General features: G+C 27.5%; 3 protein-coding genes across 3 annotated transcripts; 1 reads left to right on the plus strand and 2 right to left on the minus strand.

Annotated features, from left to right (window-relative positions):
- Positions 1 to 716: 716 nt before the first annotated feature.
- Positions 717 to 1,025, minus strand: LOC126895263 (protein FAM200B-like). The gene has a single exon (XM_050666941.1). The coding sequence runs from the start codon at positions 1,023 to 1,025 to the stop codon at positions 717 to 719; it is 309 nt and encodes a 102-aa protein (XP_050522898.1).
- Positions 1,026 to 7,123: 6,098 nt separating this feature from the next.
- On the plus strand, positions 7,124 to 8,687 carry LOC126895270 (uncharacterized). The gene is made up of 2 exons (XM_050666955.1): positions 7,124 to 7,434; positions 7,749 to 8,687. The coding sequence occupies exons 1-2, from the start codon at positions 7,124 to 7,126 to the stop codon at positions 8,626 to 8,628; spliced, it is 1,191 nt and encodes a 396-aa protein (XP_050522912.1). The 3' UTR covers positions 8,629 to 8,687.
- Positions 8,688 to 8,801: 114 nt separating this feature from the next.
- LOC126894305 (uncharacterized) lies at positions 8,802 to 10,603 on the minus strand. The gene is made up of 2 exons (XM_050665226.1): positions 9,900 to 10,603; positions 8,802 to 9,620 (listed from the first exon to the last, which is right to left on the minus strand). The coding sequence occupies exons 1-2, from the start codon at positions 10,013 to 10,015 to the stop codon at positions 9,110 to 9,112; spliced, it is 627 nt and encodes a 208-aa protein (XP_050521183.1). The 5' UTR covers positions 10,016 to 10,603; the 3' UTR covers positions 8,802 to 9,109.
- Between the last annotated feature and the right edge of the window lie 172 nt (positions 10,604 to 10,775).

Genomic DNA, 10,775 nt, shown 5'->3' on the forward strand with positions numbered 1-10,775 from the left:
CCGTATGAAGGGCCATACCACAAAGCAATGTCCTCACAAAAGTAATACTTTTATATTTATTTTTGTAACAATTCAATAAACTTGTTATACAGAGTGATTCGTTTATCGTGTCTACTTAATTATTCAAAAAATAAGAATAATTTTTTCATTGATTTCTTTTACAACAAAATGAATAGAAAACTATTGGCTCGCAAGCCGCCATAGAGCTTATAGCTAAAAAAACACTTAGTTGGTGGCGTCAATGCAGACATAAAGAGAAGACCGACAACAACTCGGTGTAGCACAACGATAACATAAGTAATCACAGTATACAATTTCTCGACAGCACATTCGACCGATGTGTATCCAACACCCTTATAGTCCACTAGGGCAGCTATTCCACTTCAAAAAAGGATAGTCGATATGTAGATGATGTTCTTCATGTCAATTGACAGTAATAAGTAATTAAAAAACTAATAAATGTTTGGTGAACTGGGATTCTATAACCAGTCGGATATAAACAATGTCGGATTTCGCAGTAAACATAATAAGCTAGTGCTTAAGATTGCAATTTTTAGGAACGGCAAACTCTCAATGTTGAATTATTCATACTATACTTATACATACTAATTGTATTTTCCTTAATCATAAAAAATACTTATACATAAAAATATACTACATTTTTAAAGAAGCTAATTCAATAAATGTCGGGGCTTAGTGTTGGATAGTAACTTAGTTTAGTAACTCAGTTGTGAGATTTCAATTGATGCAATTAGTACTTGTTGAGACGATGCGACACTTGCCCCACTTGGTCCGAGTTTCATTTTCTTTAGGCTTTTACATTTTCTTTCAAAAAATTCGGGAGGTCGGTCTTTGAGAGTAGGATGAACTTTATGCAAATGCCGCTGAAGCTTTGCTTGTTTCAAAGCATCATTACTAAGTACAACAGTACATATCACACACTGAGATCTTATTTCTCGATTTATTTCAATTTCAGTGAATCCATATTTAATATAACTACTATCATATTGCCTCTTTTTCGACATATTCCTGAAAAAATCCAACTAGGTTCCGAGAAAAAAAATTACTTAATAAAACCAAACTATACATTTTTATTTTCTTTAAAAACGTACTGCGTGGTAATCAAACGAATAACGATCGCATACTGAATCAATATCAATCGGTACTCATAAAGTATTAAATTTATACTATAAATATATAAGCAACGATGTTTGTAATTGACATAATTATTATCGGTCGCGATAATATTATTTATAAATCTGATATCTACACACTTATGAAAAATACTATTATACGGTTCCTGAATAAGCCGTAATTTTTTTTCAATAATTAAAAAAAAAATATTAATTTCTAATAAAAATCGAAGAAAAAATCTATGGGATCGCGGACCACCGGTTGGGAAACACTGATCTAAGCATTCTCATCTCTGTTACACTCATTCTCTGCTCGACTTTCTTGTCAACTACCCAACACTTTGTACCATACATCATAGGTGCACTTATTACAGTCTTATAAAACTCACCTTTCAGCATGACAAAATAGATAGGTATGTCAGCAACAAACGAGTTTTGGACCGTTTGACGCATCCCGCCCTTCTCACCCATAGTAGTGGTTCGCCTGATTTCATTGGCCGTAGGTTTGCCCGCCAAAATACAATTCTTTAAATCAAATACTTGACAGCAACTTTAATATTTTGTATTTTTTTTTTATGATACCTTTACCTTTTACTATTATTGATTGATATCAATCTATTGTGATATCTATTTATACTACAATATAAACAAATATGATCAATTTGCAAATTATTTGATATGAAATGATTATGCCGGGTATATTAAATAAAATGAACAGCGTTTATTTTAAGTCTTAAAATATTTTGAAAACTTGATACACTTACATACTTTTACTTAAATTTAAAAAACAAAAATTTACTTAATAAATAAATGTATGTAATAAGTAAAATTAAATTACCAAATAACATTAGGCCAGTTCGCATTAGGATACTGTGCTGACAAATCAACCTCTTGGCTTTATAAAAAAAAAAATAACATTAATGTGAAGCAAATTATATATCATTTAATGCAATGAAAGCACTTCTAAATATTAAGTATATTACATACATAATTTTTCATTATTCCTCTATATGCTACAAATTATTTTTGCACAATATTAAATATTAACGCATAAATGATAATAATATCACTATATTTATGGAAAATGACCATACAAATATTCGGCCAATGAAATGAGGCGAACCAGCTATAGATGGGGTGAAGAGTATCACAAAGAGGTTGCGTATCACAAAGTTGCTGACATACCTATCTATTTTGTCATGCCTTTCAGCCGTTTGTGCGGTGTTCCACTGCCGCCTCGTCATATGCGATGTTCCACAACAGACTCCCGAGAACCGATCCCTGCAGGACGCCGTCCGTTACGGTTCTAATTCTCGTTCCTAGCGAAGACACGTTCCTAAAGTACAACTGGATCATCCGGCTGATGTACGGAGGCACCCCAAATGCGTCCAGCTCTCCTAGGATGTGTGACCATCGCACTGAGTTGAAAGCGTTTCGGATGTCTAGGCTCATTGCCACCCCGAAGCCCTACCAGTTCTCAGCCCTAAGGGTTAAGTCCTTAAAAGGGAAAGCCGCGTCGTCCACTATAATTTATTAAAATCAAAATAGAATTTTAATATAAAAATATCAATATACAGGTTGTTATATGTTAATTTCTAAAATTGTTCTAACACACCTTTTCTTATAATTACGGTGCTAATGGCAGTTATTCTGTGACATTTGCATCTTTGTTATTATACTAAGGCCTCAATGTAGCAATCCTCGTACATGACAACGTGATCAAATAAATTAATGGTAGCATTAGTTTATAACTCAAAATCCATTCTTTAATACGATAATATTTGGATCAATCTTTCAATTTATACTTTTTTTTTCAATTGAAAATAAAACAATGCAAGATATCTTTTTGATTTTTGGATTAGTTTTTAGTTTATTCAATACTTTATTATTACACAAAAAGTTTTTTTTTATAAAATAATACAATAATAAAATTAAGATAGCTGTTATATTTTCTTGGGATACACATTTTAATTCCTATTACTCTTATTGTTATTTGCAATATACTAAATGAAATAAAAAAAACGAAATGTATAAGCTGTTAATGTACTGTAAATAGTCAAGGATAATTAAAATAATATTTATAATTTTCTTTTTTTTTCTTGGCTATATTTTAGTGAAATTTAAATTAATTTTTTTTTTGTTCTTAAAAAAAATAACGAAAATATGCTTTTAAACTTTTTCCAAAAACTTCTAATTATTTTTTATTTAATAACATTCCTATGTACACAGAACATTTTTGAAGTGGATGAATTTCAAGGGCGACAATTGATTTAAAATTAGCTATCGAACTTTTTATATATCAAGTTATTAGTATATGTGTCATTTTTTTCCTGACATTACACTTTAAAGACAGTATAATCTTACTAGAATATATTATTAAAACTAATACTTACTAATTAATAAGTTTAAAATGTGTAAATTATAAGCAAAATTAACTTTACCAAAGATTTTGATTTATTCTATTAAAATTTGTTATTAAGTATAAAAATATTTTTAAATTTTCGAAATTTTATAAAAAATAATAAATAATAGTGATAATTTAATATTATTAAGTTGGCTATACGGGAATGTTACAATAGTAGGAATCGTCTCTATGGTAAAAAAAAAAAACATATCTTTAGCAACATACAATGTATTATATTTTTATAGTTATATTATTATTTTCAATATATTTTTAAAAGAGTAGTGTAGTGAATTTTGTTTTACAAATTTTCCTTTAAAAATTAAACGACTAAAGAACATAATAAAAGTGATAAAAGTTTGATGACATTAGTATTACAATATTGTCTTTGCTATTAAACATCAATGATTTTTAAAATATAATTACTGGCTAAACGTTAATGTTATAATAGTAAAGTATTCTTGATTATTCAAAGTTACAATTACCAAGGAAACAAATTACTTTTAATACACATTGCAATTTTCTTAGTAAATTGAAGTTATTTAATACTTTTTAATAAAAATAATTTTCTTTCTTTTTGTGTATAAGGATTAATTAATTATATTAGCAAGTATTCAATATTTCATGAAATGTACATTAAATTATATATAGTGATGCCCTTTTTTTTTAATATAATCCAATACAATTTTCAATAGTTATTAAATGCAGTACGATAAAGATTGTTTGCTGTTGAACACTCAGAATTAATCCAGTCGTAAGTACATTTATTAAAATATTATTTTAAAATATATAAAATTTCAATAAATTACCAACAATATAGATATTATTCAAGGTATATTTACTTTATAATAATTAAACATTATCCAGAAAAAAAGTCATTAAAGAAATATAACACTTTATTTATGTAAAATTAGTTTAATTTAATTTAAAGTTATTATTAAAAAAAAAATTGGAAATATATTCAACGAGGTTCAATTAATTTTTTTCATTTTAGTAATATTTGAATAAAGGAGTTTGGACATTAATTTTTTTTTCCAAAAATATTTTATAAAATTGATAAATTAACTCTCAGATTTAACGTTAGCCATTCTATTTCACTTGGAAAAATTATTGACTCAACTTTTAGCTTTTATTTATTATATACATATATTTCTTTAATTATCTATAGCTATAATTTTTTTTAATAAACTTTTAATAATAATAAATTTGGTTTTTATACTATAATAATCCTTTTAATAATACTTAATTTAATTCAATTATAATTTAGAAAAGTTGTAAGAAATATTATATCAAAATTAAGGCTGGAATGATGTCTAATTATTAAATTTGGCTCATATAATTAACCAAGATGTATTGTTATTATTCTATATTTATTGTATTCTAGAATTATTAGCTATGTAATAATTTTTAAGTCCATCCCTTATGCTTTGTATGGGTGTAAACATTATTTTTTCGATTGAGAACACATATTTTGAATTAATTTAAATGAAGTATTGTTTTAATATTAAATGGTATTTAAATTTTTAACATAACTTTATTCGTTTATTAAATATAAAAAGTTAAATTGTTGAGTTAATATAGATGTATAATCCATTTTCTTTTAATTTTATATTTGTCTAATGATAAAAATGTTACTAAAAAAGAAAGAAAAAGCGATAGACTATTGATGATCGAAACCAATATTTACAATATTGTCTTTGCTATCAAATTACAATAATTTTTATAATATATTTACTGATTAATCATTATTATAATAGTAAAGTATTCTTGATTATTTAAAGTTACAATTATCATGGAAACAAATAACTTTTAATACAATTCGATATTTTCTTAGTCAATTTAGAAAATTTGAATTTTTTAGTACTTTTTAATAAAAATAATTTTGTTCTTCTCTTTTATATTATAAATTACTAATCATATTTGCAAGTATTTAATATTTCATGGAATATACGATAAATTATAAACGGTGTTGCAATTTGCATTGTAATGACTTACAACAGTGGTTTTAATCACAGTTAAATCTAAATCTAAACAGATTTTCCATTATGACGGAACTTTTCTATTGACATATCTAGAATAAAATTTCAGTAAGTGTTATTTTTATTTAAGAACACATTGTATTCTACATTTTCTGTGAGGTCGATATCACATTGTTTATAGTTGATTATACAACTAGCTGTATTTAATTTTATTTTGGAATATACTTCACTTCAGCTTAAACTACATTATACTTTCTATCCCCCCTAAAAATATATCTAATACACATATTATTATAAACGAGATTTCATATCTTAAATAAATAAAAATGATGTGCATTAATTGATGGGAAATTTTATTTGACTATATGAACTTTAAACAAAAAAGTTGGTTCTTTCATTAATGATACCTCTTTTTTATCATAACCTATATATATATTGTTTGATCAACTGGCTTGTTTCCTTAATTACTGAATACTGTATATATATATTTACATATATATGAATATAATTTTGAGAACTGCTTATAAAAGTCATATTGATATATGAAAGTTTGTTTTCATTTATGTTACACTTTCAAAACAAATGATGACTTTAATCTTATAATATAGAAATAGCGGGCTGTACATAATTTGATATATCGAGACAGTTATGTCACTAGTACGCGCTATAAATTTGCAAATATAATAAATATAGTTTAAAAAAACTAAAAAAACACGCTTTTAAAGCACATCGAACTAAAAAGTTAAAAATAATTTTTAAACTTATTTTGTGAAAAAAAGCGTGGGTGCTTTATGCCATATTTTTTGTATATTGAGCGCCTGACGCTTTTTTTCACAATAATACTAGTATTTTTCGATCACCATTGTTTTAAGTTAATTTTAAAAATTATTTTTAACTTTTTAGTTCGATGTGCTTTAAAAGCGTGTTTTTTTAGTTTTTTTAAACTATATTTATTTTTCACTTTTTAGTTTTATGTTATGATAGTAGTTACTATCAATATCATGGTTGTAACGAGAAATCAGGGTTCGATTCCGGGGAGGGAGTCTGAGAAACGGCTCCCACATCCAAGGAAAGCAGCAGGCGCGTAAATTACTCACTCCCGGAACGTGGAGGTAGTGACGAAAAATGACGATACGGAAATCATCCCTCGTAATCGGAATGAATACTTAATTAATTTATATCTTAATTAAAATAAAGCGTGTTAATAAATAAATTTTAATAGTAATTAGAATATATATATATACATATACAGAGTGTTCAGTAAGTCAGGAAACGGGTTTTTATTGTTATCATTGTTACAAACAATGAGAACAATAGAAACCCGTTTCCTGACTTACTGAACACCCTGTATATATACAAGTAAAGCGACTGAAGTACGTAAACGTATCATGCACTAGGTATAACCGTATTTTATGGGCGGGCGGGTCGGACTAACGTTATACCTGAGGTATAAACGGTGGTAGGAATATTTAAATATTTATACGTAAGGCCCGTTTCACACTAGCGCGTATACGATATTCTCATACGCCGCGTTTTAAAACGCGCGGCGTTTTTTTTTTTTGTTTCACACTACCGCGTTTTTGCTATAGCGTTTTCTATTTATTTTCAAAATGAATGTCCAACAGACAAGATGCATGTTGGCTTTTGCGGCCTACAGGCACATTTTAAAAAAGAATACTTCAAAAATAAAAAAAAATAGGCGATTTTGGGTTCACCCGATGCTGCTTCAAAGACATCTTAGAGGCGCTTTTGCAACCCTTTTTTCTGAATTAAGAGACCACGAGGAGAAATTCTTTAATTATTTCAGAATGTCGATAAAATCGTTTGATGAACTACTTTCAAAGTTAGAAAAGGGGCTAACCGTAAATAGTAACTTTCGCGTACCTATTTCACCGACAGAAAGGCTGTGCATAACATTAAGGTAAGTAATAAATATTACTTAAAATAAATTATTTAAGGGGCTAATTTTATAATAACTACATAATAATTATCAATCTAATGACGGGAATAGATGTTTTTTCTATAGGAAAATATTAAGGGTTTAATAAAAGTAATTTTTAGTAATTTTTTATACTTAAAAAAAAAATTAATTAAATTGAAAATTCATATTTTGAGATTTTTATTATTAACACACGATATCTTACCCACTTAACGGTATTTGTAATTACTCAAAAATCATACTAACTTTTTTTGAATAAATACTGACGTAATATTTTAATTAGTTCGTATTTATAGATACTTAGCATCGGGTAATTCATTCACAGACCTTCATTACTCCTATAGAATGGGAATATCTACTATTAGTAAAATAGTAGAAGATGTATGCAGCGAATTATGGGGACTTAAATCTGAAATTATGGCTTTGCCGGATCAGCAAAAGTGGAAAGAAATTGCTTTGGGTTTTGAAAACGATGCTAACTTTGTAAATTGCATCGGCGCTTTGGACGGAAAACATATTCGCTTAATCAAACCAATCCAGAGTGGATCAGATTTTTATAATTACAAACATTACTATTCAATAGTTCTTATGGCTATTTGTGATGCAAATTATTGTTTTACTTTTATTGATGTGGGAGCTCAAGGAAAGTTTTGTGATTCAACAGTCTTTAAAAAAACAAAATTTTACAAAAAACTAGAAGATAAAGAACTTTTTGTACCACCACCGAAACCCTTACCTTGCCAATCAAATCCATTACCGTTTGTAATAGTTGCTGATGAGGCTTTTGGTGTATCTCAAAGCATACTTAGACCATATGCACGAAGCAATTTGAATTACAAAAAAAAAGTATTCAACTATCGCTTGTCTCGAGCAAGAAGATATATAGAATCAACTTTTGGAATACTTTCTAACAAATGGCGAATTTTCCATAGATCGATGAACACAAGCGTAGAACTTTCTATAAAAATTGTTAAAGCCTGTTGTATATTGCATAATTTTGTCAGGAACAGAGATGGATTTAGATTTGAAGACACATTAAGTATTAATGGTTTTGAAAGTCTTAATGACTCAATTGATGTTTATAATAGATCAGGTAATATATTAAGGGACCAGTTTGCCAATTACTTTATAAGCGAAGCTGGTAAAGTAGAATGGCAAGATAGAATGATTCATTAATTCAATATAAGTAATGTGCTCAATAAGTTTATGTTAAATGTCTTCTTAGTACTACTAGTAATGGTCTTTGATTTTTATTCTTTTGGTAAAAAGTTTTTGCCACAAGAATTATTTTTACTAAAAAATAACATTTTTGTATAATTAACATTTATTAAAATTGTTCTTAGTATAAACATACAAATAAAAAATTTTAAAAGTAATATTTTATATATTTTTATGCTATTGATTGTTGGGGAACCTTCCATTTTTCATATGTTTAACACTGGAAACGAACAAAATAACTAAAAAAATAAAAATTATAAAAAATAACAAGAATAACGAAAATAACTTTTCACTGATTAATGCCCTGTTTTATTTATTCAGCATTTAACTTATAAGTTAAAAATCAAATAAAAAATTTGATAAATAAAAACAATAATTTTTTTAAACACAATTGTGTTTAATTTATTTCATTTGTTGATTGGTGGCTTGATTGAGGTGGCTATTGGCCTCCTTCTGCTGGAGTTCCTAACGACTGGTAACTTTGATAGCTATTTACTTCAGGAGGAGTAGAAGAAGACGTAGAGAGAATAGATGACGTGTTATGATTCCATGGACCATAGTTAACTGGATACTGTTGAGAAAAAAAGTCGTAAGGTTCTTTGTATGCAGCTCTTACATTACTTGTATTTTTAATTGTCATCATAAGGCTTAAGACTTGACTTCTAAATAATAGTTTTTGGTCATTATTAAATAACCGCAACGTTGGCAATAGAGATTCCATAAAAGAACGATCTTCATCTTCTTTCGAACTCTGCTCGAGTACTGATAAAAACTTTTCTTCGAAATCAGTATCATTCCATGTTCTTTTTCCCTGTTTAATTCCTTTATTGTCTTTTTTTCTTTTCCAGGGAACTTCTTCTGCTGCCTGCTCAACTTCTATTGTCTGATCTTCGAACACTGATGTACTGATATCGTGATCAGAAGATGAGTTATCCATGTTTGATTCAGTGCTACAAAAATATTATTCATGTTAAATATCATTATATATTAACAGTTGTTCTAAATACATTTTTTCCGCGTTTAGGGTGTTAATATGGACGTTTCACGTGAACTTATCTAATANTAAATACATTTTTTCCGCGTTTAGAGTGTTAATATGGACGTTTCACGTGAACTTATCTAATACGTGTGCAACCGTTGCTCAAAAAAAATAAAATATATTATCAATTGACTCATTATCAATTAAACTTTAAATTGTAAAAATAAATAAATTTCAAAATATACTCAACACATTTAGTTCAGCTTGCGATTCTAGAAACTGTAATTGACGATCATACACGTATTCCTTTTGCTTTTTCGCTCCACTCCCAGATTTTAGTTTTCTTTTGTTTGCAATTGACCGCATTTTTGCGTCCCTGACACTTTTCCACCTTTGCTGTACTTTGTCCACTGAACCATGATAATGGTAATTTTAAAATATATATATTTATTATTCAAAAACAAAAAAAAAACCCGCACAGTTAGAACTTCACATAGTTGATACAAGTATAGATTATATCTGACAGCAATTAAAATCACTATCATAAAAATCGTATCGATGCATATCTGTAGAGTTTAATTTTTAGAAGGAATTGTTGGGTTATACCAAAGCAACATTGGCTCCTAATTCCTTAATAATATCCTGATGACTAGTTTTATGATTTATAAGTATAATACGTGAATAAACAAATATTATAGAAATTAAAGTAGTATGAAATTGATATTCAATATTTTGTATTGTAATTTTTTAAGGTGATTAGATAAGGTGTCGGGACAATTTTTTTAAATTTAACTTGTAATGTGCATTGTAAGCTATAATTTAACATATGTTTGAAGCTTGGAGTATTTCCGGAACATTTTCAAAGGTAAGGTTGAAAAAGTTAACTTTTAATACAAAATTGTTATTTTGAATTTCTCCCTGTGGGCAGGTAAAGGGTCAAAAAATATACTTAATAAAAAGAAAATATCTAAGGTGTTTATTAAACAAAATGGTTTTTATTCATCCATTTTTAAAAAAGTTGATAAAAGTAAAAAAGTTTAAAAAATTTCGAATTTTACTGATTTTAAAAATCGTAATTTTTTGGAAATTTCTCCTATTTATGAGGAACGCTGAAATTTTTAAAAAA

The sequence above is a fragment of the Daktulosphaira vitifoliae genome, unplaced genomic scaffold, assembly GCF_025091365.1.
Source record: "Daktulosphaira vitifoliae isolate Bord-2020 unplaced genomic scaffold, ASM2509136v1 Scaffold_1, whole genome shotgun sequence".
In the NCBI taxonomy this organism is placed as follows: Eukaryota; Metazoa; Arthropoda; class Insecta; order Hemiptera; family Phylloxeridae; genus Daktulosphaira; species Daktulosphaira vitifoliae.

Bases quoted from the DNA above. Each gene is read 5' to 3' on its own strand.
- LOC126895263 (XM_050666941.1), bottom strand. From the start codon at position 1,025: ATGTCGAAAAAGAGGCAATATGATAGTAGTTATATTAAATATGGATTC.
- LOC126895270 (XM_050666955.1), top strand. From the start codon at position 7,124: ATGAATGTCCAACAGACAAGATGCATGTTGGCTTTTGCGGCCTACAGG. The intron at 7,435-7,748 runs GTAAGTAATAAA...TCGTATTTATAG, and splicing joins AGGCTGTGCATAACATTAAG to ATACTTAGCATCGGGTAATT.
- LOC126894305 (XM_050665226.1), bottom strand. From the start codon at position 10,015: ATGCGGTCAATTGCAAACAAAAGAAAACTAAAATCTGGGAGTGGAGCG. The intron at 9,621-9,899 runs GTTGAGTATATT...ATATTTTTGTAG, and splicing joins TCGCAAGCTGAACTAAATGT to CACTGAATCAAACATGGATA.